The 27,937-nt window shown below is 44.9% G+C and overlaps 1 protein-coding gene across 1 annotated transcript; it reads right to left on the reverse strand.

Moving 5' to 3' along the window:
- Window positions 1–1,917: 1,917 nt before the first annotated feature.
- Window positions 1,918–27,864, reverse strand: Mettl3 (methyltransferase like 3). Its single transcript, XM_037426135.2, has 8 exons — window positions 27,323–27,864; window positions 26,369–26,620; window positions 24,382–24,579; window positions 17,646–17,828; window positions 16,046–16,305; window positions 9,562–9,775; window positions 4,218–4,477; window positions 1,918–2,130 (listed from the first exon to the last, which is right to left on the reverse strand). The coding sequence occupies exons 1-8, from the start codon at window positions 27,581–27,583 to the stop codon at window positions 1,938–1,940; spliced, it is 1,821 nt and encodes a 606-aa protein (XP_037282032.2). The 5' UTR covers window positions 27,584–27,864; the 3' UTR covers window positions 1,918–1,937.
- Window positions 27,865–27,937: the final 73 nt, after the last annotated feature.

Consider the following 27,937-nt stretch of genomic DNA (forward strand, 5'->3'; position numbering starts at 1 on the left):
GGGCTGTTGCTTTACTATATGATACACACTCAAAAAACAAAAACAAACGGTGCCTTTAGACAGATTGTTAATCCTAGCCCAGTGTGTGCCTTGTGCCATGTATTGGCATGTTTGATTGCCATTCACCAACTACAGACTTGTTGAACCGAACATTTGAGAAATGTATTTATTGGATTTCTGGAAAAGTGAGGATGGAAGGCCACAACATATCTCAGACAGAAACATGGAAACCTCCCACAGAGTCGTTACCACTCGAGCAAGTGTAAGAATATTCTGTGGTACAGTGCTAGGGCTTTAGTGCTATGGTAGAAATGCAAACCTATTACTAGTTATGCAAACCAAAGCTCATGCGTCTAACATGGCAACTTGGGCATGTCGGTATGCCATTGTAAGAGAAAAATTCAGAGAGCACAACAAAAAACAAAGACATGCCAGAGAAAGTGCTACATTCCAACAATTGTTGCTAATGAAAAATAGCAATTACCTAGCTTCTAATGTCAGCACGCAACATGTAAATACATCACCTTTTTAAAAAAGCATATTTATTTTGCTTGGAGACGCCTGCTACCTGTCAAGCACATCCAGCAGCACAAAAATGAAGGTTTTCTATTCTATTCCAGTTCTTGTAAAATCTCATTCATGAGCTTTTGAGGGAAAGGGAGAAAGAAAAACCAGGAGAAGCATCACCTGGTGCAAAACGTACTATCTGAAATATTGCACAGTTTTGCATGATGATGATGTCATGAATGTTGGCACTGGGAAACTGCACAAAATGGTAACATATAAATAAGATTCCACAGTAACTTTCTGAGAATGATTGAGTACAAGTAAGGAAAATAAAAAAAATATGTCTAGCTGTGCAATGTACAAAACAAGATTATACGTATCTGGCACAAAAAGTGAGCATGGGCAGGAAGGACACTGCACAAATTATTATTCAGTCTCCGATACGTCTCCCCACACAGAGGTGGAGGCAGCAGGGGGTATGGAGGGTGGCTGCCCCTCTAAGATGTCTTCCTGCTGCCGTTGTGCCCCAAGAGCAAACATGTGCAAAATGCAGGGCATAAGTTTCCAGCCTCCCTGCCGTCCTAAATGAACTAATTTGCGATCGGTAACCCCCCAGTAAAAAAAGTCCTGATGCTACCCTATAAAAAATCTAGGTGTATTTATCCACCGCCAAGCCCAAAACTCGACAAATCCGAAGCGGTAGATTGGAGGCAATTACAAATCCAGACCTTCCCCAACTCTGTTATTCTCAGGAGAATATACCCTGACATACATGCAGATGATACCCGCTACTTGTGCAACTGAACTTGCGCAACGCTTAGGCACATTGTCTGGGAATGTGCCGCAATAGGAGAAGTAAATGCAGTCTCTCTAGATGAAGCTGCAACGCGTTGGATGAATGCACTGCACAGCTGCGACGTCCAGGATCAACTGTGGGTCATCCAGCAAGCCTGTGAGGCAGTGCGGTGAGAGGGAAAAGCGGCTTGAGAGAGGATACCATGGAGAGTAGCGCAGGAGAGAGCGAAAGGAGTGATTGTCGCGGTTTCTATAATCAAATGTGTCAAACTCCGGTATTACTGCACCGTCTTGAAAAATTCTCACGGCTTTGTGTTCGTCGTACAGTCAGGCACAATTTCCCCACCCCAACTGACTTTCGACCTCTGGGTGGTCTAAGCCCCTTTATCAACCTATGAGTGTGGCATTTAACAGGACAAACATATGATTTATGAAGCAGAAAAACTACTATACATATGCTTTCAGATAAAAAAGCCACAGTGTACTAGGTAGTTGCAGAACAAACTGCACCAAATTGCAGATAACCAAACAACACAAATAAAATTTCTAGGTTCATGCACTCATCCAAAACGAAACCAAAGTCAGAACTCACTTTGAATGAAAGGACTACTCCAGTATGGCTACTGAGAGAGCTTTTATTGGCGTGGTATAGGTGTCACAATTGGTGGTGGAGGATAGTGATGATATGGTACAGGGGGAATTCCTTCATACATAAGGCCGGGTTCCGGCATACCCATTGGGTCGCTATACCCAACCATGGCATTCATCATCGGCCGGCTCATGTGGGGATCCGGGGGCCACATATCCACGCCCATGCTGACGGGTTCTCTGGAATACACAAGAAGCCAGCAGCTATGTCACTGCAAGGAACAGATGGCAGCTTTCAACAATGTCCGAATCAGGGCTGAGCGACTGAGTGATTAGCTTCTATGTTAATCAATTAATGATTGCTCCAAATGTCTGTGCAATATCAGGCAAGTGTTGACACTGCAATGAAGAGGTACCCCTACTCTGCTTGCATGCTTTCCAACATACCACTCTGCTCGCTTAACAGTAAGTGTGGCTATTGGTCAAGTCAACACTTTGTTGCGACTCCGGGTCCCGCGGGTCTCAGTTTCATAGCGGGCTTCCGTCCCAGGACCCATCGTCGAACAAATTAGATGAGGCGCTCGTAATAACGACAACAATTTATTTACATGGTTAGTAACTGAGAATTAAAAAGGAGGTGATCAAGTGATCAGAACTGTAAAGGAGAGCTGTTGAACTGTAGAACTCGTAGAATACACAAGAGTCTTTCGTTTATATAGCACCGCGTTGCCAACGCTGGGCGCACTGTCCGCGGCTTCAGCCAATACGGCGCTCCATGGTCTAGGTGCTCCACCCACGAAGGAGAGGAAAGACACCATACAATTCATGTGGAGAGGACACAGTCCACACGATGCCCAAATATGGTCATCAAAGCACTGCACTGACGTTTTCGTACACGTCACCAAGTTTCGTGCACGTCCGATGATTTTGGTTTCCAAGATTCTTCTGGCAGCTGGGTGAGGTTCGAAAAACTGGCCGCCAGTACACGTGTCAAACTTGCCTGACTGTTTGGGTAGGACAATGTAGTGGTGGGCCAGCATACCGTCAAAATATGCCACCCCATTCAGCCGGTCATATGGAGAAAGGGGGGAAGAAGGAGTGGTCGACTAATCCCTCGTCGTCTAGGCGGGTTTCCGCAAGTGCTGCAGCAGATACTGCCCTTTTCTTTCCTTCAACCCCACATTCCATTCCTGGTTGTTTGCTAGAAACTGTCAAGTAGCAGCGCATATCCGGGGCTACGCTTCTCCTCACAAGATGCAGCCACAACCAGTTTGGCTTTAGCTTTCAGCCTGAACTGCAAATACCATGCTGGTTCCGAGATTTCCAAATCCTCGGTGACCTCGAAAATGGCCCAGCTGTCTCCTTGTCGGCCTCGAAAGCCTTGCTCGCAGCAAACACAATGGCCTTTCTTAAGTCGAGCTCCCAATGGCCTCTCTTGGCTCGTGTGTTTTCTCTGCGCAAACCAGTCCCGAACCCCTCGTTAAGGTTTTGCCGAGAGGAAATTAATCTGTCTTGACGGCACACCCTTGCTTGAAATGCGTCGAAATATTTTCGTCCCGTTCACAAAGGCCGAAAAACTTCAATAATGATGACGGTCCTAACAACTTTCACTACTTCTAGACATGCAATTTTATCAGAGCGAGTATGATATGCCTATCAAAGCTCACTAAATTAATGTGTCCCTATCATATAAACTATCCATTAAAAAAACAAGGTTTCTTTTTTAAGTGTATATACACCAAAGTAATACGTGTGATCTCTCTAGTTCTAATGCATGAATCCATAAAATCAGACATTTATGTAGTTTTTGAATGAAGTGGGAGCTAGTGCCTCGGCGGGGCTGGCTGATACTCCCACATTTAATGCACGTGTATACTCCCTAAGTGGACACGGTGATAGCTGCCGTGGTAGCTCAGTTGGTAGAGCATCAGACGCATTATTCGAAGGTTGCAACTTGGGTCCCTGCCCATGGCAAGTTGTCTTTTCGCACACTTTTTTTTCTTCACATTTACATTACAATTACATTTAATAACATCGATACTTTCCTTGGCATGATTGTCTGTCAGATCTCAGCAATATTATGACCAATCAGCTTACATATCAATGGATGCTCAGCTGTCCCCTGAGTGCTGCTGAATTTAATGGTCTCATGTCAAAGCGTATAGAGTGTAAACAGCAATGTGTTCTTTTACTTTGTCTGTACCTTGTTTCAAGAGCAGAATCTTTGACATTCTATAGGTGCGTCATAGTATATTACATGAAGAAAGTGTGTACATTGCTTCCTATCTTTAAAAAATGTATATATATATAAAAGGACAATGACTTACGGTGGCTTTTTCATGCAGTCACCATCTGGATAAAGCTTCCGGAACTCGTTAATGAGCACAGGATCTGTTAGCCGGACTCCCTCCACTTGATTGCCGAGAGTGATCCAGTTGGGCTGGACGTTGTGTGGTCGTCCAAAGAGCTCAATCTTGCGCGTGCCTGGAGACAGGCGCTCAATAATACCGTATATTTCATCAGGCTTGTGACTCGTCGCACGAACCTCGGCAACTATCACGTCACAGTCGAGGCCCCGGTTAATGTCCTGCAGTGACACATTGAGATGGCCATCATTTGTGCAACTTTAGCTGCACAACACATTCCAGCAGTGAGAGAGGGAGGCTCTAGCTTCACAAACATAACATGTGTTCTCTGCAATTTATAGTTTCAAATATCAGACACACTTCAAAAACAATAGAATAAATGGTTCCTACAGGCTTCGCCTGTAAATGTGGGGAGACACAATGGTCCTATTTAAAAACATGCTGCAATAAAAGTGGGTACATGCTAGTTTTACCAAATATGAATAATGATTTATGAGGTTTAAGGCGATAGAACCCCAGCCTTGTGAGGCACCCCATGGCGGGGGAAATTGAATTACTTCTGACCGCTTGGTTTTTTTTTCTAATAAGCACCTAAATTTAAGCACACGGTTGTAGCATTTTGACCTCATTGAAATGTACCACATTACAATGAAAGTTGTAATTACAATGATGGCTATGAAAGGCATGGGCTCAAGGTCTTAACTTTAATTATTCTCAAGTACAAATATGTCAGAGCATATAACCCCGGAGAAATTAGTACCACTTCTCAGTTTCAAGAAATATTGCATTGGATCTTGAATTTAGTAAAGGTGTTCCACACCATATCCAAGTTTTGCCAGACTTTGTGAGAAATCCATGCAGCAGCAATGTGTAAGACTCTTCCCCAAAATTTCGGCAATCACACTTAGCATTCTGCATTCATTTCATTTGAGTGGTTTGAAACATGTGAGCAGGAGTCAATTTGGAAGGTCGTATAAGCCAAGGATCAAATTCATTGCTCACAGATGACAACATGGCTGTTAGAATGTGGGACCATGTTACATGAATGTTGGTGTAGATTATAGTATTTCGCTGTGAATGCCGATTATGGAATTGCAGGGGACAAAAATGATGTCTTTCCAGTAATGCGGACATCAAGTGTTCAATTTTTCGTGGCATATTGAGGAAGCTTGCAAAAAATTAAAGAAAAAAAGCCACGCAACTTCGCACCAGTGCTCAATCTTAGTGGGAAAGGAAGGCGTCGATATAAGGCTTGCCGTTCAGTGCAACATATTTATTTATTCCTTACATGCGATAAGGAACTTCAGCCTATGTTGAAATGCAAGCTGCTACTCCATTACAGGGGTGAGTGCACGATTGTAACCGCATGTGTGCTACTTGCAGGCAATGCTGACTGCTCCCAGTGATTACTGCTTATCAATATCATGCAAAGCTGCCAGCGTGATTAACAAGTCTGAAATCAACATGAACAGCATGTTCTTTGATGAAGACCTTTAGACGGCACTTCTGTTCACACAAGTACGCAGCCACAAGGTAACTTGCCCATTTTTTTGGGTTTCCTCGATTAGTCAGAAAAACTGAACCCTGATTGGAACCTCGCTGGAATCACTTCATTTTTGTAGCTCATATTCTCTACAACTTCAAAACTGACATGTTGACAATTAGTACAACAAAAGTATTTTTTACATTTAGTTAAATAATGGCAACTTGAGCAATAATGGCAATTTATCAACAATGTCCTAAACAAGATTCACTTGGCCTTATGTAGAAAGATTCTTGTTTCCTTTTTTTTTATATTCAAAAGGGTACTGGCACAAAATTTCGCGGCCGAGATAGCCTGTGGGATCGATTCCCGTGAACATGTGTATATAATCTGCAAAATATCAGCATAAATATAGCTTAGAAGGTATTTTAACTTAATTTTGAAGTTGTGAAGGGGACGCTTGGAGACAACCTACTTTCCTGACGTCACTACGCTGCAGCAAGTTGTAACGACGTGATAGCCGCCATTTTTCTTTCGTCGCATTTGCTCCAGCAGGCTATTACTCAGCAGCTGCTTGTGAGTACATGCTCGCAGCGCCTAAGTTGAAAGTTTTGTGTTTGATGACATTGCGGTCCCGTTTCCTGTTCGAAAGAAAAATGTTCTTGATGCAAACCACGTGGAAGTGAGTCACAGTTCTCTGTGCTGACTTGGGCGAGCGTTGCACCCACTAGGTGATAATAGTTGCACCCGGTGGCTTGTCATTTTTGAAATTGAGATCGACACTGGCCGGTAATAGCGAGCCTGTAATTAATTATCTCTTGCACATTGCAGAAAATGATGTGTCATGTTATGACTAACACGCTCCCAGAAAAACGTTGCCGCAAAAAAACACGAAGCCATAATTTTTGTGTCAGTACCCCTTTAACTCTGTATGTAAGCTAAAACATTTAAATACCTAAAAACATGTTGATGACCATTATGCATATTGATAATTTCTTGACATCAGCCATCATTTTAGCACTTGTCTCAAGGTGACATTCAGGTTCTTGCAGTCAGGTTTAAAATTAATGCAGTGCTGATTTCTGAAGTATTTTCTGGTTTTCTGATCACAACCATGCGTACATTGATCCAGCCATGTTTTAAAATAGGATAAATTAAAAAAGGTACACATTAATTTCATCACGTTTTGAACAACCACTGCACGATGGGCACGAATATGCTATTGAAGGAAACCTTAAATAAAACCACTAAATATCTTAAAACTGGCAAGGATACTTTCATAAGTACGCTGCATTGATTTAGAAGATGACAGTTTGTTGTCACCAGCAATAAATTGTTTGCTAAACTTCTCCACATTATAATACATTACTAATGTCCAATCAACAGTTTCAGTGCACCACTGTAACATCACTTACTTCACTGACTTTTCTTGGTCAGTGATGTCACAATACCAAAGTTCCAAAACCACAAAAGAGCTTTAACTTATCCCATAATTCTTATAAACATACACTCTTTGCATGTTTATATCGAGAAAAAGTATTGGTTTATTTCATTATAGACAAAAATTTGTTGTAATGAGGCTTATTGTGTCAAGGTCCAACTTGATGACATTACATTTTAATGTTTTTTTAGTGTACACGGCTAACACAAGGTAAACGAAAACGAAGGTGAAGGAAAACTTATAGACAACACAAGCACTACATTTTCTTTCATCACTGTTTTCAGTACTCCTTTTTTTTATTACCTGTCAGCAGATACGAGGAAGCCCAGATCTTCTTCAGCTCTTTAGTTTCCTGGGCTTTAAAGGGGCACTCATATGAAACAATAACTTCATTTAAAATGATAAGTTGCATTTTATAGGTCTTAATTTAACCATCACAAACTCATTGTTAGAAGAGAAAATCAAGATGCCGTAATGTCAGCATGTGAAGTCTCCGATTTCAAAATGTTTTATTCATATTGTCACAAGGTCGTGACATCGACAAAGAGAGGAAAATGAAGCTGTTTATTCGGCCGAACCTGTAGCCGGTCAACGAAGTCAGGATACAGCGATACACACAGCATTCAACAGAGCGTCGGCGGTAGATCAACTGACAAGCGGTGAGGTGAGTGCATTTATACACATGCCGTCGAATATCCTAGCATTATCGCTAATAGCCACGTATCGTAAAAACCAGAATTTAGGTCAGACCTGAATATAGATCGACTCCCCAAACTTTGAATCTCCGAAACAGAAATTTTGAAAAAACCACAAAGTATCGCGGTGCATCTTTACTTTGGTGACATTTCTTTTTATTTGGACACTAATCTCATGTAGTTAAAAGCCAGAAGGTCACAAAGTGCTGTCACTCAGACTCATTCGAACTTGACTATGACGACGTCTGTTTTTCCCCAGTAACTTCGCATAGTGCATCGTCCTTCATTCTATCCAATGCGTTAGTGATGCAGCATTTGCGGGAAGACGAAAGCACGCCGCCTCAGCGCAAAGCCCTTTCGCTTCACAAATCGCTGCCCCCACGATGGCGATCCATTTAAAGTGCACGCTTGTGGGCCGAGAGTCACACGCTATCTCGAGCTTTCACGGGGATGCACTGCGCTGTTACGGGTAGCGACCTTGCACATAGCTCCCAGACGAATTCGGCGAGTAGAGTTTCCAGTTTAGGGTGCACTGCAATCCATATACGAGACTGTTTTTTTTTATTGTTTGTTTTGGTTGCTGCAGGATGTGATGCACTGCTTTTGGCTCCTCCTGTACCGGACGCTTTTCTCCGATGCACCGAATTACCTTAGAAGTGCGACGGTTTGGGCTAGTTGGTATGACATGACGATAGTTATAGTGCAAGAACAGAATGACGACAAAAATCTCCTTCTTGTTTCTTTGTCGCCGTTCTGTTCTCGCGCTATGTCGCTGTTCTGTTCTCGCGCTATAACTATTGTCACCGAATCACCATTGTGCTGCCAGGTTGCCGTGTGCTTCAGCATACTTGATAACTTTTTCTTAAAGCCTATCGCAAACTGCTGTTGACTACCACTTATTTCTTAAGGAAATAGAAAAAAGATAACAGCAGAGTGACAGCAGATAACCGAGGCAAAATGGCATTGCCAGAACACTGTACGCTTTGTCTAGCCTTGCCCAACGGCACCGCTTCTGATGCTCACGATGGCAATGGAGGTTTTCGACTTCAGCTGCTTACTGTTGCGGGACTTACACATTTTGTTCTACCGATGAGCGGTATATAAGGCGAGAGCCGACTTTTCATTAAGTTTTTTTTATTCAACCTACATTCCGATTTTCACGGTAGGTTCCACAATAATCTGTTATGTTCGCAAAGTGGGTGTAATCTTAACAAAATGATCTATACTACAGTCCTGAAGCTTCTCGAACACTGCAGGTGTGGTTTGCGCTGAGAATTACTGACAGTGTAGCAGGGCGAAAACAAAACTTGAAGAAGGAATGCAGCAATATTGCTATTTTATCAATGAAGCTTTTCAAAACTTGGTATTCTCAATCCCTGGCCTTTTCAGAAAACAAAGCCATTCATAATTACCATTTAGAAACTACATAGGCACTAGTAGATGGGCACTAGAACTACATAGGCACTAGAAGTCGCAACGACTGGTTTGAGAATTTCAAGGTGGCGTTGCCACCTTCATTTCTCGCACTTTTTCTCGCTTACGAAGCGTCTTCTTTCGGCAAGGATGGCGATTTTGGTATCATGAAAGGGTAATTTACTTATACAAGAAAAATTGTTTTTTTCTTAGGTGTCCCAGATTTACACAACCTATTCTAGGTCCCCAGTGAGGAGCAAGAGAAAAGCATGCCTTTGGGTTGCCCTTGACTCCCACAAGGCAGTGCTCCTTGCCGTGATTGAGCCAGTGGCCTGTGCGGCCGGTGCGGATGATGCGCTGTAGCTGGTTGGTCTTGACCCAGATGAGCTCGTCACAGCGTTCATAGCCCCAGAGTTTTAAGCATTCTCGGCCCAGCTCCATGGCTCTCCCAGTCACCCACAGGAAGATCAGGCCATCATCGGTCAGACTGCACACACCACAGAACATACGCCCAGAACAAAAACATGTGACAGGGGTACAAAATCCAGACACATACTGCAAGTCAAGCTGTTTGATGCAAAAAAGCACCACATCAACTGTATATTCTAGACTTTTGCTAATAGTGCGTTTTAAGGTCAAAGTGCATTCGAATAGTAGAATATCCGTATTATCAGGAAAAATAAGCATATTTCTAATGACGAAACCAGCCTGCACTACGTATATGTATATTTTACAAATTGAAGCATGGCATGTGCAAATGTCGTTCCTTTTGGTTAAAAAAAAAAGTGGAAGCAACTCTGAATAGTAACAGAACTTGACTTTCGGTAGAATGCAAGTGATAACCTGTAAATTTTATGTTTTAAAATGTACTATAATTAGGGCATGCAAGCCACCATAAGAAGCTTTTAAACTTTGAAAATGATTAATCGATGTGACGGTAATACGTTGGTATAACCTTGAAGTGGGGCTTTGCTACAGTTTGGATTTCCCCTCGATAGGTGTTTTCAAGGCTTAGCACTCCTTCACTGCAGTGAGACCACTTTTACAAAGAATTACATTTAGAATACACACTTAGTATATTTACCTGGCCACTACATAGAGATACACAGAACTCTAGAGGGGTGGTTTGCATTTAGTCACTGAAAATCAAGTTATAGGAACACATTCCCCAAGTGTTACTCGAATAACTGCACTCAACACCAGAGTTCAAGAATGAGTGCTAGCCTTTGAAATCAAGATACAACAGAATTTTAATCACGTGGTTCTTTCACGTGCTCTGGGAGTAGCTCAACAAGCTGAGTAACAGAGAAGCACTCACAAAACAGCCAAATGTTCCCTATTCTCGTATCTCATAGGAGTGATGTCACGAAGCTTAGACATGCCAGTACGGGCCACCCTATCTGTGCAGTTTCAAAACCTATATGAGTCACATTAATATTTATTTATTCATTAGATACTGCAGCCCCACTGGGACTATTGCAGCAAAGGAGGTCAAGAACCATACAAAAAGTAATGATATGTGGGGTTTCAACGTCCCAAAACCACCATATGATTATGAGAGACGCATGCAATAAGTGAAGACAAAACATAACGCTATGGCTATGTGCGAACAACTCCAACCAAAGAATTCCAGCGTTCAATTGTCAAGAGCCAAGAAATCGTGCCTGAACACGTCAGTTCTAAATTAAAATGTAAAAAGTGAGTGTTTGTGAATATTTCAAATTTAGAATATTTTTCCAGTGCTTACTATTCGGTTCACACCAGAATGTTCTGTTCACACCAGAATGTTACTAATCGAACTTCCCAAAAAGCAGTTAATCTCAGATTGACAACAGTCCCCTCAAAGTCTTAATATGCTTGACCTCATACACATTTGTATTGCGGCAAAGCTGCTTCTTAAGCTTTCCTACGGTCGCATATGTTTTGACTCGAGAAAACACTGGTCCCAACATGGAGCCGATAGATGTGGCAGGGGTGAGGGTTCAATTAATGCTGTTTTAGACCCTGTAGTAACACAGACGCGCGCAGCGAAGCAGCAAGGACTATGGTCGGGCAGTCAACGACAGCGTTTATTGTCCGCAGCGTGGTTATATACATTGGTATTAGGAGAGGGTGAAAGGAGGGGGGAAAGAGGGAAAATGAAGGCGCACAGGGCCCAAACGAAATGGTGCCCACGCAGCTGGTTTTGCTGGCATTACAAACAAAACAAATACAACAGACCCGAAGCTTGGGCAGGACGCCCTAAAATACAGATGCTGCAAATTTTTAACATAGAAAATTTCAAAACGTTTTTATATACTGGTGTCTACGAGGCAGAAGTGAAACTCTGCACTTGGAGGGAGCACACCCTTGTCTGCTTGCCACATTAGTTGGTGGACAAGAGTGTCCTGCCTTCCACACAAGTTGGTAGAGGCTGAGGAAGTAGCATCGTTGCCTTTCACGTGTAAAGTGTTATAGGCTACACTTTTGTTGCACCAAATCATACACATAAATACAATTCAGTCTATGTGTTGTCTCATTCTTGATAAGACAACCAGGAAACACCAGCCCAACAGCTATTCACCAGCCTAACTAAAAGGAACACTTTCATGTAGCTGTCTCATGAGATTGCACTTAGGAATCCTCTCCAACATTTTTTCTCCCTCTAGAAATAGTACAGAAATAAAAAAAATATTCTATTTGATCTGCATTGGCACTTCAATATTCAAATTCGTCTCACATTCAAAATTGTGCCAATCGCACAGCTCTAGTTAAAAGGTACTGTTTGTGCTAGCTAAGAGTACGGAAAGGATCAGCAACCTTTCCAAATTTATACAAGCAAGTGAGATATGACAAGTTAACTAGACAATGCAGAAACTTTAAATTTTCGATTTGGTGATTTGCTCACAAAAAGGTAAGGTGAAGATGAGAAACGTAAGAGAATGGCAAAAAATCTCTGCCATGATTAAAATTTGTTGAGGGCTTATAGGTGCATGGCCCGACAAAATTCTGAGGCAAAAAAAAAAAAAAAAAAAAAAACGAGGACAAAAATAACAGCACTGGCGGCAACTAAGAACCGTTGTTAGTTGGCACCAGTCCTGTTTATCTCGTCGTATCTATGGTATGTGTAACATGTGGCTTTAGTTTGTACAGTAAACAATCTTGTGGATACTATTTTTCTAAAAAGAATTTCCCACTACAGGCACATGTTCTAGAATTGGCTGGATTAGTTATTTTTTGCACACAAGTTAACAGTATCTTGAGGAGCTACATGGAGAGTCCATTGAAGATAACTATGCCGGATATTTGTAAGGATGAACATGACAATTTTGACATGCAAGAAATTTTCAATGTGACAGCATAGAGTCTACGTGTGCCAGGCCCATAGACAGGACTTTTTTGGGGGAAGGGGCACTTGCTGCAGACCTCGACTACATTAGAAGAACACCTATGTTCATTACTTATTTTCGGTAAAACACTCTTATATATCAAAATTTCGTGTGTGGAGGGGGTGGCATATGCTACCACATGGGTCAAAAATTTGCAATGAAACACACCTTAGAAAAATGGTGACAGTGCCTCTATAAAGGCCACATCATCATTATCATCGTCAGCAGCAGCTTGACTACACCCACTGCAGGGCAAAAACCTCTCCCAAATTTCGCCAACATCCCGGTATTGTGCTTTCTGTGGCCACATTATAGTAGCAAACTTTCTTAATCTGATCGACCCACTTGACTTTCTGTCTCCCCTTTGCGCGTTCTACGTGCTACGTGGTCAGCCCACATGCATTTTTTTTTTTCTTGACATCAACTACAATATTCTCAACGCCATATATGCCCCGATCCACTCCGCTCTCTATTTTCTCCCTTAAAGGGACTCTGAAAGTTTTTCAAGTCCATGAAATTGATAAAGTAAAACAGCTTATTGCCTCACGATTTCAACACCACAAAAATTTTAAGAATTCCACACTGTCTTTACTCTAGTTATTTCACTCTCATGATTTGGCTCTGCAGTTGCTACCTGTCCTAAGAGACATACGGTATTTCTTTACAACTTCCAGTGTCTCGCTATCTATCACAAAGTGCTGTTGGTTCCCAAGACTGTAGCACATTACTTTAGTTTTATGCATATTAATTTTCAGACCTACTCTTCCGCTTTCAATGTCCAGTTCAGTAATCATGAGTTGCAATTCATCCCCCGAGTCACTCACCAATGCAATGTCATCAGCGAATCACAGGTTACTAAGGTAGTACAGTCAAATCTCAGTGTAATGAACTTCAGGGGGCTGTGGCAATTTGTTCATTATTTTGAAAGGTCGTTATAGTGAAAGCCCAAAAATTAATCATAAATACTTATTTTCCACCAACCGAAATGATTTACCTTGAGAACGGTGGGTCCTTGAACTTGTTATTCACAAGAAAAAACAAATGCACAAGTGAACACCAAAAAATGCACGTTAAGTTAAAGAAGTCTGTGTGTTTTTTTTTCTTTTCGATGCGTGCACTTCAAGTTCTTTGGCCACAACAGACTGCTTTTCGCCTTCCAGTTGCCAAAGAATATCCACTTTCTCCCTTAGCAAAAACTGCTTCCGCTTCTTCGTTGCAAGCAGAGATGAACTCATTGTAGTAGCACTACAGCGCGAATGCCCACTTGCTATGCGGACGCGATAAGTAATCACTGAAACGAGATGAACACAACTGACAAGGCCTCCTAGAGCACATGTAGAAGTGACAGAGAAAAGAAAAACCTAAAGTGTCGCGGCTGTCATCACCTCTTCCGAAGAAAAGAGCTAAAAAACAAAATCCTCCAGTTTCGTTTTCTGCTCCCTTGCTGTCTCAGGTTTTCCACGCCCATGCTTCCTGCTTCACAACTCCCACTCTGCCTTGCTGACCATGCCCTCCCATGTTGCCCTCGCCCCTTGCCTCTGTGCTTGTAAACCGGCAGCGCCAGGGTTTTTCAACAACGAAAAAAAGAAAAGTCGTCCTTTCGTTTTTTTTTTTTCCTCCGCACCGTCGCGCATTTTCCGAGAAGCAAGGTGTCCGTTCGCTGTATCATCTGCTTGCGTACCGCTCCGGTGGTCACGACGGATTTCAGAACATGAGTTTGTAGTAATGAGGCGTTAATATAATGTGGAACTAAATCAGCGCTTGTTATTATGAAGTACGTCATAGTGAAATAATGATAAACAGTGAAATAATACTTTTTAACAGTTCGTTAATGTGGTGTTTATTCTACTGTGATTTTACTGTATACTCTTTATTCCTAACTATTCCCAAGATATTTATTTTTATTTATTTTCAGATTTACTGCCAGCCTTTGAAAAAGGCCTTTGGCAGGAGCGGGCAGAACAAATAAAAGAATGCGAGAACATACGCAAATACGTCCACAAAACAACCGCAACAATGAGCGTGAACAAAATAAAAATAAAAATATACAATCACGCAATCAACAAAGTGACAGCAGGTACTATTAACAACTTGTTTGGTACCAAGCCAGACCTACACTGATAGAAACAATAATATACAAGACATGACTGGAAAGAGCATGCAGGAGAAATATGGATTGTACAAGAGGACACTGTAATTAGTAACGCCACCGAGGTGCACCGCTAAACAAAGCAGAGTTACAATGTGACACACTCAACATCAACAACAACAAAAAAGAAAAAAACATCAGAACGACATTATTGTTTCACAATCACATATCAGTTGCAGATGTCGCGATACTAGGAAAGCGGAGTGACGACCAAGATACCGAAAAAATTACAGATAATCTGACAATGCTTTAGCAAAAGAATTTAGTGTATTACAATCAATTACATTGGATGGAAGTCGATTCCATTCACGCGTTGTTCTTAAAAAAAAAAGAGTTTTTGAATGTGTCTGTTTTACAGCTAAAATCCTTTATCTTTTTCGTGTGGTGTGATCGCGTCGAGCGCTTACCAACCCGGTCGATAAAATTACTCTTGTCTATTGCCAGCTTATCATGGTAAAGGGAGTACAAAAACTTGAGCCGTTCACGCTGACGTCTCTTTTGCAATGTATCCAGCTCTGATTCTGCCAAGATTGAAGTTACAGAAACTTGCCAGCGAAAGCAATTATGAACAAACCTGATGCCCTTCCTTTGAACGAGTTCTAGTTTATCAACGTTGTTTTTTGTGTACGGATCCCATATAACTGATGCATATTCGAGGGAGGGCCTAATGAAAGTTTTGTAAGCCAGTAACTTTATTTCTTTGGTTGATTTTCGCAGTGACCTTCGAAGGTATCCAAGTTTACGCATGGCTTTATTTGTAATATACGAAATATGTTCATTCCATCTAAGGTCCGAGGTAATAGTTACGCCTAAATATTTGTACCTTTCTACAACGGAAAGAGTGTGATTATCTATGGAATATGGAAAGCTTAGGGGATGCTGTTTACGCGTTATTGACATGGCTACCGTTTTAGTCTTGTTAACACTCATTTGCCACGTTGAACACCAAGTTTGTATTTTCGCTAAAGAAGAATTCAAAAGAACTTGGTCGCAGCGGCTTTGAACTTCATGATAGAGGATGCAGTCATCTGCGAATAGTCTAATTTTAACTGGTATATCTTGTACTATGTAATTAATGAACACAAGAAAGAAAAGTGGCCCAAGCACCGAACCTTGAGGTATACCGGATCTTTCGAAACCTATCTTTCGAAATCCAAACTAGCGATGAATTCGCGAAGAGTACAGATAATACTGCTAGTCCTAATGTGTTAGTAAACAGGCTAGAATGCATTCAGCTTACCTGGGAACATTGAGCTGCCGCATCTCATCATCGGACATGGTGCCGTAGGGGAGTTCCATGTGGATGTCCCAGGGTGGGTCTGCCATCACCACCGAGAACTTTCCCAAAATGCTCATGTCGAAGTAGCGTAAGTCGCACTGAATCCACTGAGGAGGGTGCAGCACAGTTGGCCCCGTGCCCCGCAGCAGCGCCGGTGGGGAAGAGTCGCCCGACGGTGCTGGCGCTGGAGGTCTGCTCACTGGCACCGAACTGCTATCCACCTGAATCATCACCGACACTCACTGGTTGCTATGCTTGAAACACAGACTGCATACATTCATCGACACAGATGCAAATAAAGCCTGCTGGAGAAGTACTCAGCCAACGACCATGAACTTTCGGTTAATAGCATCGTTTGTCGAGAAGAGAGAATAATTTCTACCTAACTTGGAGAATTAATTCCAGGCTTTGTGCTGTACTTTATGTATGGCTCACGTGTTCTCAGGAGCCTTGACAACCTATTGGCAGCATTTTCTGACCATGCTGAAAAAGTGTTGCAGGGCCCCTTTCATAAACCTCTGATAATGAAACAACTTGTTGGTCTGAACCAATTCACTGTTAGTTTTTAAGTGTCCCTTTAAATCATAATTTCTCAAAGTGGGTTCTGCAGGTCAACGCAAGGTTTTGCAAGCCACTGATGAATTTTCGCTCGTTGCGTACTCTCCAAGTCACTTAGATATAGAAGCTGAGGTGCGATTGCTCTGAGGAACCCCTATTACACACAGACCAGTGTCAATAAGCACATTCAGTGCATAACGGAAATGTGCGAGCTGCAAAAGAAATCCTGCCAGCGGCTTGTAGTCAGCTGTACTCTGTAAGCAGGCCACACAGTTCCTTTGTTCCCACACCTGTTTTATAAGACAGTGAATAAAACAGTGAACACGCTGCTGCCATTTGCAAGAACACATGCTTGGGAGCAGGTATTTTCGAAAATAGCTATCTGAAAAATAACCACTGGTGAATCTAAGAGCTGACATGCGGCTGGTCTTGAGTGCGAGTGAGCCTCACATCAATTTATTGGTGGAAGAAGAGCGAGTTGAGTTGCATACCCTTGCTTTAGGATTTATTGTATGTGAATGTAGCGTGAATCAAGTTGCATGAAAGCAAGTGGGGGGGAAGAGGTTTCTTGGCATTTAGTGGAGCTTAGCAGGGTTCCCTGGAACCAATATGCTTGAGAGTCCCTTCATGTAATAGACAAAAAATGCAGAAACTTTTTTGCATAAAGGAAATTAAAATGCATTGATTGCAGGCAGCACCCTTTACTGTTTAGCTTGTAAACATTTATTGATGTTAAATACTGTAAATCATTATTGACAATTCAAAGAGTGCCAGTAACTTCCTTGCTATTAAGCAAACATTGATGGTGGAGATCTGCTTTGTAAACAAAACGAATGATGCATGATTAATAATCCCACCTAATAGAGCGACGAATTGGTCTAGCTGGCAAGCATTCATTTCTAATGAGATGTTGTTGATGGGTGTTGTTGATGAATGAAAACACAATTTGACAAAGGGAAACATAGAAGCACTTCACTGTGTCAAACAAAGGCATGATGTTTACCTCGTAGTGCACGTATTTACAGCTGTCCATGTGAAAGCATGTGTTCAGGAAAGAGCAATCGCCCAGGGACTCATCTGTGTGCTTCTGGATGATCTTGTTGAAGTGCAGCTTGCTACAAGCCGTCCCAGTGCTGGAGCTGCGGCTGCACTCCTGTTTGGTGCCATGTGGGCAGAACTCTTGCACCTGGTGGAAAAAGGCAAGTTATGGTTTCGGTGAGACCATCTTTACGAAGGGTCACGTGGGGACTAATACACACCTATTGACGAATTCCACCGGACATACCTCACGAAATTGCGGTGACGCTGTCGTCGGGCGTTTAGTTTCGCGTGCAAGGCAAAAGTCGCCATGCCTACCACAGTTGCTACTGTGTTTTCGCTGGTGTGCTAGCTGTCTGTCATCGTGCAAAGAAGAAAATACGGTGTACCGATGAGCTGTCACGGTTATTTGCAAGAGAAGGCACATGAAAGATGGGCTGCTAGGTCTCTTTTTTTCATTTTCAGTTTTCTGCTTACGAAGACAGTCGCAAGAAGATTAGCCGCCAAGAACTTGCTTTCGATTCTGGTTTATCGGTTAAGTGTTGGAACGGCTTACCCAGCAAAAACGATTAGCTCTGTGAGGCGTTAGTTATTGTAATTTGCTGCACCGAATTTTTCAAAATCAAGCCTTATGTGGAGGCATAGTGAGCATGCTTACCTCAAAGCACGTTAACGTTGTGGATAGCATTGCCATTTGCAAAGATATTCTTACAAGAAAACGTATATTTACAGATATTTACAACGATTACACGCGATGACAATGCCTGGCGCACTGGCGGGCTGGAACCAGTCTCTATTCACTTCGTAGTCTTCTCTTTTAGCCAGCGACCCTCTACCGCTTTATGCCCCAATCCCACTACTGCCTTGTGGCACTACCCCGCGGCGTTAAAGCGCCGACCCGGCGCTTGTCACGAAAGGGGAGTGTTGGGTGACACATAAGGCTTCAGTCTTACGACGTGCACAACAGTGGATGGTGGTGGCATTGAGTGCGCTTCGTCGACGACTCGCTGTATCTCGTAGGTGAGGTTGCTGATCTTGCGAAGGACTTTGTATGGTCCGTCATAGCGAAATAAAAGTTTTTCGGAGAGGCCGATGTGACGACACGGGGTCCACAAGAGTACGAGAGAACCTGGTGCATACGAAACTTCACGGTGGTGACGATCGTATCGATCTTTCTGAGAGGCTTGAGAAAGCATGAGTCGTTCTCGGGCAATCTGTCGTGCTGCGTCGGCTCGCTCTATGGCATCGCGGACGTATGTGACAGGGGAGCTTGAACCAGCGGGAAGGAGTGTATCAAGAGGCAGAGAGGGTTCCCGTCCATAAAGAAGGTAGAACGGGGAATAGCCTGCGGTGTCATGTCTGGAGGAGTTGTAAGCGAAGGTGACGTAGGGTAACGTTGCGTCCCAGTCACGGTGGTCTGGAGAAACATACATTGACAACATGTCCGTGATAGTGCGATTCAGGCGCTCTGTAAGTCCATTAGTTTGTGGATGGTATGCCGTTGTGAACTTGTGGTTCGTGGAACAGGAACGTACGATATCCTGGACGACGCGAGATAAAAAGTATCGGCCTTGGTCAGTAACGAGCTGTCGAGGAGCGCCGTGATGCAATATGATGTCATGTAGCAGAAAATCGGCGACATCGGTAGCGCAGCTGGTTGGAAGAGCGCGGGTGATCGCATAACGTGTCGCGTAGTCGGTCGCCACGGCAACCCATTTGTTCCCGGATGCAGAAGTGGGAAATGGCCCGAGAAGGTCGAGCCCTACGTGGTAGAATGGTTCAGCAGGGATCTCAATAGGGTTCAGAAGGCCAGCTGGAAGCGATGTTGGTCGTTTTCGACGTTGACAAAGGTCGCAGCTGGCAACATACTTTTGCACAGAGCGATATAGGCGTGGCCAGAAAAAACGGCGCCGGACGCGATCATAAGTGCGAGTGACTCCCAGGTGACCAGCGGCAGGTTCATCGTGAAGCTGTCGGAGAACATCTACACGCAAATGGGAAGGCACGACGAGAAGGCGGTCAGGGCCGTTAGGGCGCATGTTGTGGCGGTAGAGAACTCCTTCATGAAGGAAATACAAGTTCAGAGAAGTGGGTGGAGTAGCGGAACTCAGGCTTTCTATGATGGGAAGTAAATCCGGGTCGCGGCGTTGCTCAGAAGCGATATCAAGAAAGTCTGATATTGATAAGACGCAAGCCTCCGTAGCTCTCTCTGTGGCGTCTGGTGGATCCACTGGATACCGTGACAGGCAGTCGGCGTCTTGATGGAGGTGACCAGATTTATACACGACCGAGAAGGTGTATTCTTGGAGGCGTAGAGACCAACGACCGAGACGTCCCGTGGGATCCTTTAGCGAGGAAAGCCAGCAGAGTGCATGGTGATCAGTTACAACAGTAAAACTGCGGCCGAAGAGGTACGGGCGAAATTTAGCGACAGCCCAAACAAGAGCAAGACACTCTCTTTCGGTGATTGAATAGTTCCTCTCGGCAGGGGACAAAAGGCGGCTGGCGTAGGCGATGACACAGTCACGTCCATGCTGACGCTGAGCTAAAACAGCACCAATTCCGTGGCCACTCGCGTCCGTACGAACTTCTGTCGGGGCAGTCTGATCGAAGTGGGCTAATATTGGCGTAGTCGTGAGGGCTGCAATGAGCGCCGAAAATGCAGCACTCTGAGGCGAATTCCAAGTAAATGGGACGTCTTTTTTAAGAAGCTCGGTGAGAGGCCGCGCAATATCGGCGAAATTTCGGATGAAGCGGCGAAAATATGAGCACAAACCAAGGAAGCTCCGGACATCCTTATGAGAAGAGGGCACGGGAAATTGAGTCAATGCGCGAATTTTGTCCGGATCGGGCTGTACCCCAGATGCGTTAACGAGGTGACCAAGTACAGTTATTTCGCGACGGCCGAAACGGCATTTGGAAGAGTTCAGCTGGAGACCAGCGTTGCGAAATACTTGGAGAATACTGGACAGTCGCTCTAGATGGCTTGCGAACGTCGGTGAAAAAACAATTATATCATCCAAGTAGCATAAGCAAGTGGACCATTTGAAGCCGCGCAGAAGGGAGTCCATCATGCGCTCAAAGGTGGCCGGCGCATTACAAAGCCCAAACGGCATTACTTTAAATTGATATAACCCATCGGGGGTTACAAATGCTGTTTTTTCTCGGTCCCGTGGGTCAACAGCGATCTGCCAATAACCAGATCGAAGGTCAATGGACGAGAAAAACTTTGCGCCATGAAGGCAGTCAAGGGCGTCATCTATTCTTGGTAAAGGGTAAACGTCCTTCTTAGTGACCTTGTTGAGATGTCTATAGTCGACGCAAAACCGCCATGTGTTGTCCTTCTTCTTGACAAGCACTACCGGGGATGCCCACGGACTAGATGAGTGTTCGACGACGCCTTTGGCGAGCATTTTCTCGACCTCTTTCTGGATGACAGAGCGTTCGGCGGCGGAGACGCGGTAAGGGCGGCGATGAATTGGGTTGGCATCGCCGGTGTTGATGTGATGGGTCACAACTGATGTCTGGCCTAAAGGGCGGTTGTCAAGATCGAATATGTCCGCATAGGATGTCAACAGACGGTGGAGGTCTTGTGCTTCGGAGGGCGAAAGATCTGGCGCTATCATTTTGGCAATGTCAATGCTTGACAGGTTGGGCGCAGTGAGCAAGTTGACATGCGGAGTAGGTTGCTGAGCCGACAGTTCAGAAATATCACACTCTTGCAGCGACGACATGACGCCTAGTTTAATACCAGCAGGCAGCACATGCGTGGAGAAACCAAAGTTCAAAAGAGACAGATGGGTCTGATTGTGGCATACTCTCACCACGGTGTGCGGGACAGCAATGGAGTGCTTTAGCACAACGTCGGTAATAGGTGAAACGACATATTCACCATCGCGCACAGGCGGATCACACACGAGCTGCACGTAAGTCGCGGCTTGCGGCGGAAGATGCAGGAACTCGGTGGCACAAAGGCGACTTTGAGCGTCATGGGCAACAGCGGCGTCAAAAGGCAGTTCCAACTGAAGAAGACCTGTCGAGCAGTCGATAAGGGCGGAGTGCGCAGAGAGAAAGTCGAGGCCAAGAATCACGTCATGTGGGCACTGCTCAAGCACGGTGAACAATACGACGGTCTGGCGCCCAGCAATACATACGCGAGAGGTACACATGCCGAGAACGGCAGATGTGCTCCCATCGGCAAGCATTACTGCACACTTAATAGGAGGCGTGATCACTTTTCGCAGTTTAGCACAGAGAGCAGCGCTCATGACTGAAATTTGTGCACCAGTGTCTATCAGGGCTGTAACGGTAACGTCATCCACCAAAAGGTCCAAAATATTGCGGCGTGTAGGAATCGTCAACAGAGGATTTGCAGAATGGGTCGTTAATGCAGCGTCACCTCCGGGAGCTGCATGGTCTAGTTTCCCGAGGTTGAGGGCCCAGGTCGTGCAGGGGACCTGGATCGAGAAATCATCGGCGAGAGAGATCGGCGGCCTTGGGGTGATGGCGACCGGCTGAACCTTCGGCCCTGAACGTTAGTAGGAGCAGGCTGTGGATCGTACGGAGTAGAAAAGCGGCGAGAACTGCCTTCAAAGCGACGCCATGTCCCAGTGTTCCAAGATGAATTGGATGACCAACGATTGCGACAGTAGCGTGCAATGTGGCCGGCGCGAGAGCAGTGAAAGCAGATTGGTCTATCATCCGACGTTCTCCATTCAGCAGGGTTCCGGTAGCGGGAAGGGTAGCGTGAAGGGTACACCGGAATCTGGTTAACAGAAGCCGAGCTCTCGGTGGTGCGAACAGCGCAAACAGGTGTGATGCCGAGATTTGCTATTTCTTGGCGAACGACGGCTTGGATGAGGGAGACGGTGGATGCGTTGTCTTGAGGACAGTCAGAGGCGATGGCTGCAGGAGCCATTGCTTCGAGTTCGCGACGAACGATTCGGGTGACATTTTCGGACGATGTAGCTTGCGTGAACTTAGGGCTGTCTTCACAGGTCGAAGTGGCTGCAGTATTAGGCAGACGCGCAAACTGGCGGGTTATGCGACGGTTCTTGGCGTGCTCGAAGCGCTGACACTCCTTCACAACCGCGTCGACGGTGGCGCAATCTTTAACGATCAACAGATTGAACGCGTCATCGGCAATTCCCTTCAATATGTGAGCGATTTTGTCAGTTTCGCTCATGTTCTCGTCCACCTTTCGACAGAGGCCCAATACGTCCTGTATGTAAGATACATACGATTCTGTCGATGTCTGCACGCGACATTCCAGGTCTTTCCTCGCGGCCTGCTGTCGCCCAAATGGCCTGCTGAATAACTCGAGAAGCTTCAGTTTGCAAACGTCCCAGCTGGTCAACTCCGACTCATGCGTCTCATACCAGGTGAGCGCCGTATCCCGCAAGTAAAATACAACGTTGGCCAGCATCAACGTAGGGTCCCACCTATAGTATTCGCTCACGCGCTCGTACAAAGCGACCCAATCTTCAACATTCACCTTGTCGTTGCCTGTGCCCGAGAAGGTTCCGGGGTCTCGTGGAGGCAGGAGAATCAGAGGAGGCAGCTGCTGCTGCTGGTGCTGCTGGTGCTGCTGGTGCTGGTGCTGGTGCTGCTGCTGCTGCTGCTGCTGCTGCTCTTGTGGGTGGGCCTGTTGAGCCATTGCAGAAAAATGAAGGTGGCGACCACTCCGAAGTTCCGTGTTGGTTTGCCGGAAAAGCCAGGAACGCGTACCCAGCACCTCCACCAATAATCTTACAAGAAAACGTATATTTACAGATATTTACAACGATTACACGCGATGACAATGCCTGGCGCACTGGCGGGCTGGAACCAGTCTCTATTCACTTCGTAGTCTTCTCTTTTAGCCAGCGACCCTCTACCGCTTTATGCCCCAATCCCACTACTGCCTTGTGGCAATATCCTTAAAATTTTTCTCAGTTGCCATTGTTGATATACGTAACTGCAGAATTCATAGTCGCGTCAAAGCGTTTTCGTAATGCTCGCATGAACTAAAGCTGTCACTCGGTCATGAAGCATGGGTTTCTGCGCAAACACGGTTCATTTAGGCAGCAGTGAGCGAAATTATTACTTAGACTATGTTTGTCCTGTCTATATGAAGCTGCGATGACACACCGTCGTGCATCAGGCAGGGCTCTTCTGGCGACAGTGGGCTTCACTAGCTTTTCACGTCTGTGAGAATTAACAGAAAAACAGCAATTAGGAAACTTAACCAGTCTGTTTATAGTCTGTACACAATTCACAGCCTCGACTTGAGCATACAAATTGAGCCGCGAACCTGACAGGTACATAACCGCGTTGTCCCCAGCATGTAGTTGAAGCACTGTCACAAATGTATTGAGGGTGAGTGTCGCTGAGATGACCCTGGCCATTTGCATTATTAAATGGGTACTGGCACAAAAACATTGGTCTCGCCTTTTTCGGCTGCATAGTGTTTCTGGGGGCCTGTTAGTTATAACGCGGCACATCGTATGCTAGAGAGCGCGAAAGATAATTAATTGCAGACCCTTCAATATCAACCATTATCAACTAGACTTTAGTGTTCCTTTAAATGTTAGTGCAGTGCAGGAATACTGCCAGAAAATATTGCAAACTCATTCGGTTATTGCTCTGTATTTCGCTCCTTGAGCCTCTCTGCTTGCTTAAAAGTTGCACAAGAAATGATGCAATCACGTAGATGGGCGTACCTGTGCACCGCCTTGAGAGCGAAAACGTTCAACAAGAGAACGCTCCTTGGCAGTTGGTTTGCTCAGAAGCTCTAGGATCTCCTCGCCCACTTGCTTGGTCTCTTTCTCTCGGGCAGATGGAAGGGAGAGCAGCGACTCGATTGGGTCGGGTGCAGATCGCTTCTGTCCCCGCTTCTCGCGCGTCTCGTCGCCGTCCCCCTGTTGTCATCAAGAAGGAATGGGCAAGAGAGTGGAAAAAAAAACGAGTTGGTTTCTACAAATGTGCACGTGCAGTATTTCCACCTGTGTCATTCAGCGGGTCGTGAGCCATAACACGTTCTAGTCGTAATGAGTTAAACTGTTACCCAGGACGTCTGCTTGTCTACCTATAGTCCAAGCTTTCTGTCAGGGGTGCGCTCTGTTAATGTTGCCACAAGTGCACACATTAAAATTTTTTGCATATTCAAAATGGGCAACTGATACATCAGACGATGAAGCTGTTAAGCGAGTTCTGACATCCTTAGCAAAGGACTCAGATTCCATTATTTGTTGAATGTTCTTATTACAATGGTGAATCATCGACAACATTCTTGTCCTACGTTTGCTCTGGGGTGCCCATGCAAGCTGCATTGCGATGTATGGTGGCACACAAAGGTGTAGACTAACATGAAACCAAAAAAACAACACGAGCTCTGTGTTTCTTCCCTTTTGTTTTCATATTCATGTTTACGCAATGTGTGTTGCCATACACCATAATGACCAACCAACTAGCCAACAAGCACTAAGCAGGCTGCATTGTTCACTGCTATTTACCATTGCAGCCATACAAACTACTAGCTGACCATCAACATGAAACCGGTATAGAATGCATTGCTCACATGAGTTAATTACACAATGTAACATTATATTTTACAGTTATCTATACTTACACTGGAAAGAAAAAGAACTTTATATTCTGGGATCCAAAATTAATTTTTTTCTTTTCAGTTATGTTCCTTATTGGTATACAGAATGTTGTTGCATGATCCCCTCCTTAACTGTATGAAGGTGGCTGAAAAACTCCCCTTAGCAGAGTCACCGTACAAGCTGTAATATAAACCCCTTATGTGAAGAAGGCAAGTAGGTAAGCACGAGAAATGGTTAGTCAGGATAGGCCATCGGCAGCACTTGGTATCCTCATAGATTATGCGTGAAAATCTTAAAACACCTAACGCACCTTCGCCTTTAGATTACAGACGGTATTAGCATTACTGTCCTACCCCCCCCCCCCCCCCCAAGGTGATGTGCGCTGCTGTGCTCGAAGTAGCAATATTGTACTGTGTTTACATGTGCCTGCCACATCGGTGCAAGGCATGTCCTGCCAATCAGACATACTGACATACTATGACAGGAAAATGTGGACTGGGAGAGAAAGGGGACGGGCGAAGAAGGGAGGACTCGCAACATCAACATTTACGATTGCTGGGGACGTGCACACCTGCCTAAACTCCTGAAAAGCAGCCCCCGCACCACCGCGACAAGAAAATAGCTACAAAGGACAGCACTTCTTATTGCATGTAAAGCGCTCCTTATGTCACTTTTACTGGAGTACTCTGATGCCATGCAAAAAAAAGATGTACTAAAATTAGGAAGGGGCTACTAGCTGTCACGGTGTGTAATGCAGTTGGTTCCGTGCACGCGGTGTATATTTACGAGTAGAAGTATGATCATTGACATCTAGAAACATTACTGGCGATCATTCAGGGCTGTTCAAGACGTTGCTGCGGCTCTGAAAAATAGTAAATGAAAACATATGCCAGGTTTCTGTTGTCGGATACCGATTTTTCCATGTTTTTTGGTGATACAAATTAATTTAGTTATCCAGTGAGATTCATATCACCAGGGTTTTACTATATGTTGCAACCTTTGTACATCTCTTCCTTCTTCCCCATGCCTGTTTAGAGAAGCAAACTAAATGTGCTGCCAAGTCCTTGGTACTTGTTGAGAAACCTCTGCCTTCGTCAATCACCTGGGCATCAACGAAGGCTTGTAGGCGAGTGTGCTCGGTCGAGGTCACTTGGAGGAAGGGGGTCCCTTCAGCAGTAACATCTTCCCCAAGTGCGATCAGTTCTTGAGCAGCCAGCTTGTGCAACAAGTCCTCAAGGGCACTGTGATCAATATCCCGGCCTAGTGATCTGCTCACGATATTCTGCAGCCTGCGCGTGTCCGCCGGCAAGTCCAGTGCGACATCAAGGAGACAGCGCAGCAAGCGGCGTTCCACCTGCATTGATGCGCCAGAAGAAAGAAACCAACTGACGATCATGAATGTTTACAAAACATTTTAATAGGAATGCCAAGGCGAATTTGATGAGCTACTGCTAGTTTGAATAATAGTCGCTTGATCCCCATCGGCATATTCCCTTTTTCCTTGAAAGGCACCCGCAAATGTTGTGCGGGGCAACGTTAAAATGCAGTTTCACATGAACGTGTGAGTGGGCGAAATGCGTGTTGCACTGCCCCCCCCCCCCTCTTCCTTTTTTTTCTCCACCCGATTGTTTGGAGTACTTGCTGCGCGAATTAAGCATCAAACAAAAAGTAAACTAGACACACGCACAGAGACAGCGAGTTGGGAATACAGTGCTGTGTGCGTAATCGATGCCTCCGCGCTACCCATCTCAAGAACAGGCATTCTTCAGAAGTATGAACGTGAATTGGATGTAAAAACAGCGCAAAAATCGGGAAAAGGACTGAAGAAGAGACGACAGAGCGCTGCCTTCAGTCCTTGGCTCGATTTTTGCGCTTCTTTTCCGTCTCAAGTATGAACCACTAACTAGCCCAACTTTCGCTTCTAGTATGAACGTGATTTCGAGGCAACAAGATTTGTTCCAGCTAATATGGCTCGACCGCTTTCTGCTGCAGCGCCACTGAAAACGGAACCCGGTAGCTGAAACGTCAAGACACGTCTATGAAATCGGAAACTCACTTCGTCCTCATCTGGAGGAGCCGGAGAGTCGGTGCTGGGGCCTTGGGCAGCGGTTGTCTGGTGGCCTGGTTGCGGAGATCCTACGGGTTGGTTTATTGCGGTGCTCAGCGCTCCGCTACTGTCCTCGCCGGCACTCACGACAGGCTCCGTTGAGATGGCCTGGACTATCTCTTGGCGCTCTTTCTTGCGACGCTGAAGACGCTCACGCAGGCTAGTCTGCCGCGATTTGAACTCTTGCATATCCTTCCATGCATCCGACATGATTAGGCCGTACGCTGCGCGCTTTGGAGTGCAAAGAAAGCTAAGCCACAGCTAAGCGCCGGCCGAGGCTGAGAAGACTTCACCGAGGACCACTCGGCAGAGAACTTCGTGGTCCTCTCTTAGCCGCAGCACCGCGAGAGATCCCGGTTATGTGTTCATCGGCGTTTGGAGAAAAACGCTTTCGTTAGCAAAGGCTGGCTGAGGAGTGATTGTGATACCAGCAATACCAGCGCCAAGTTTGGTTTGACAAAGGAGACATTGGACAAACTATGAACGCTGCCATTTACGACCAATTCGTGTGTTTACAGCTATGATGATGATGATACCTAAATGGTATATATACATATAGAAACT

Source organism: Rhipicephalus microplus, chromosome 5 (genome assembly GCF_043290135.1).
Source record: "Rhipicephalus microplus isolate Deutch F79 chromosome 5, USDA_Rmic, whole genome shotgun sequence".
Lineage (NCBI taxonomy): Eukaryota > Metazoa > Arthropoda > Arachnida > Ixodida > Ixodidae > Rhipicephalus > Rhipicephalus microplus.

What these genes read in the sequence shown, in the direction of transcription:
- Mettl3 (XM_037426135.2), bottom strand. Translation starts at nt 27,583, where the DNA reads ATGTCGGATGCATGGAAGGATATGCAAGAGTTCAAATCGCGGCAGACT. An exon ending in GCTCTCAAGGCGGTGCACAG is followed by an intron (nt 17,829 to 24,381) that starts GTACGCCCATCT and finishes TTTTTCCACCAG; the next exon opens with GTGCAAGAGTTCTGCCCACA. An exon ending in GTAAATACGTGCACTACGAG is followed by an intron (nt 16,306 to 17,645) that starts GTAAACATCATG and finishes GTGATGATTCAG; the next exon opens with GTGGATAGCAGTTCGGTGCC.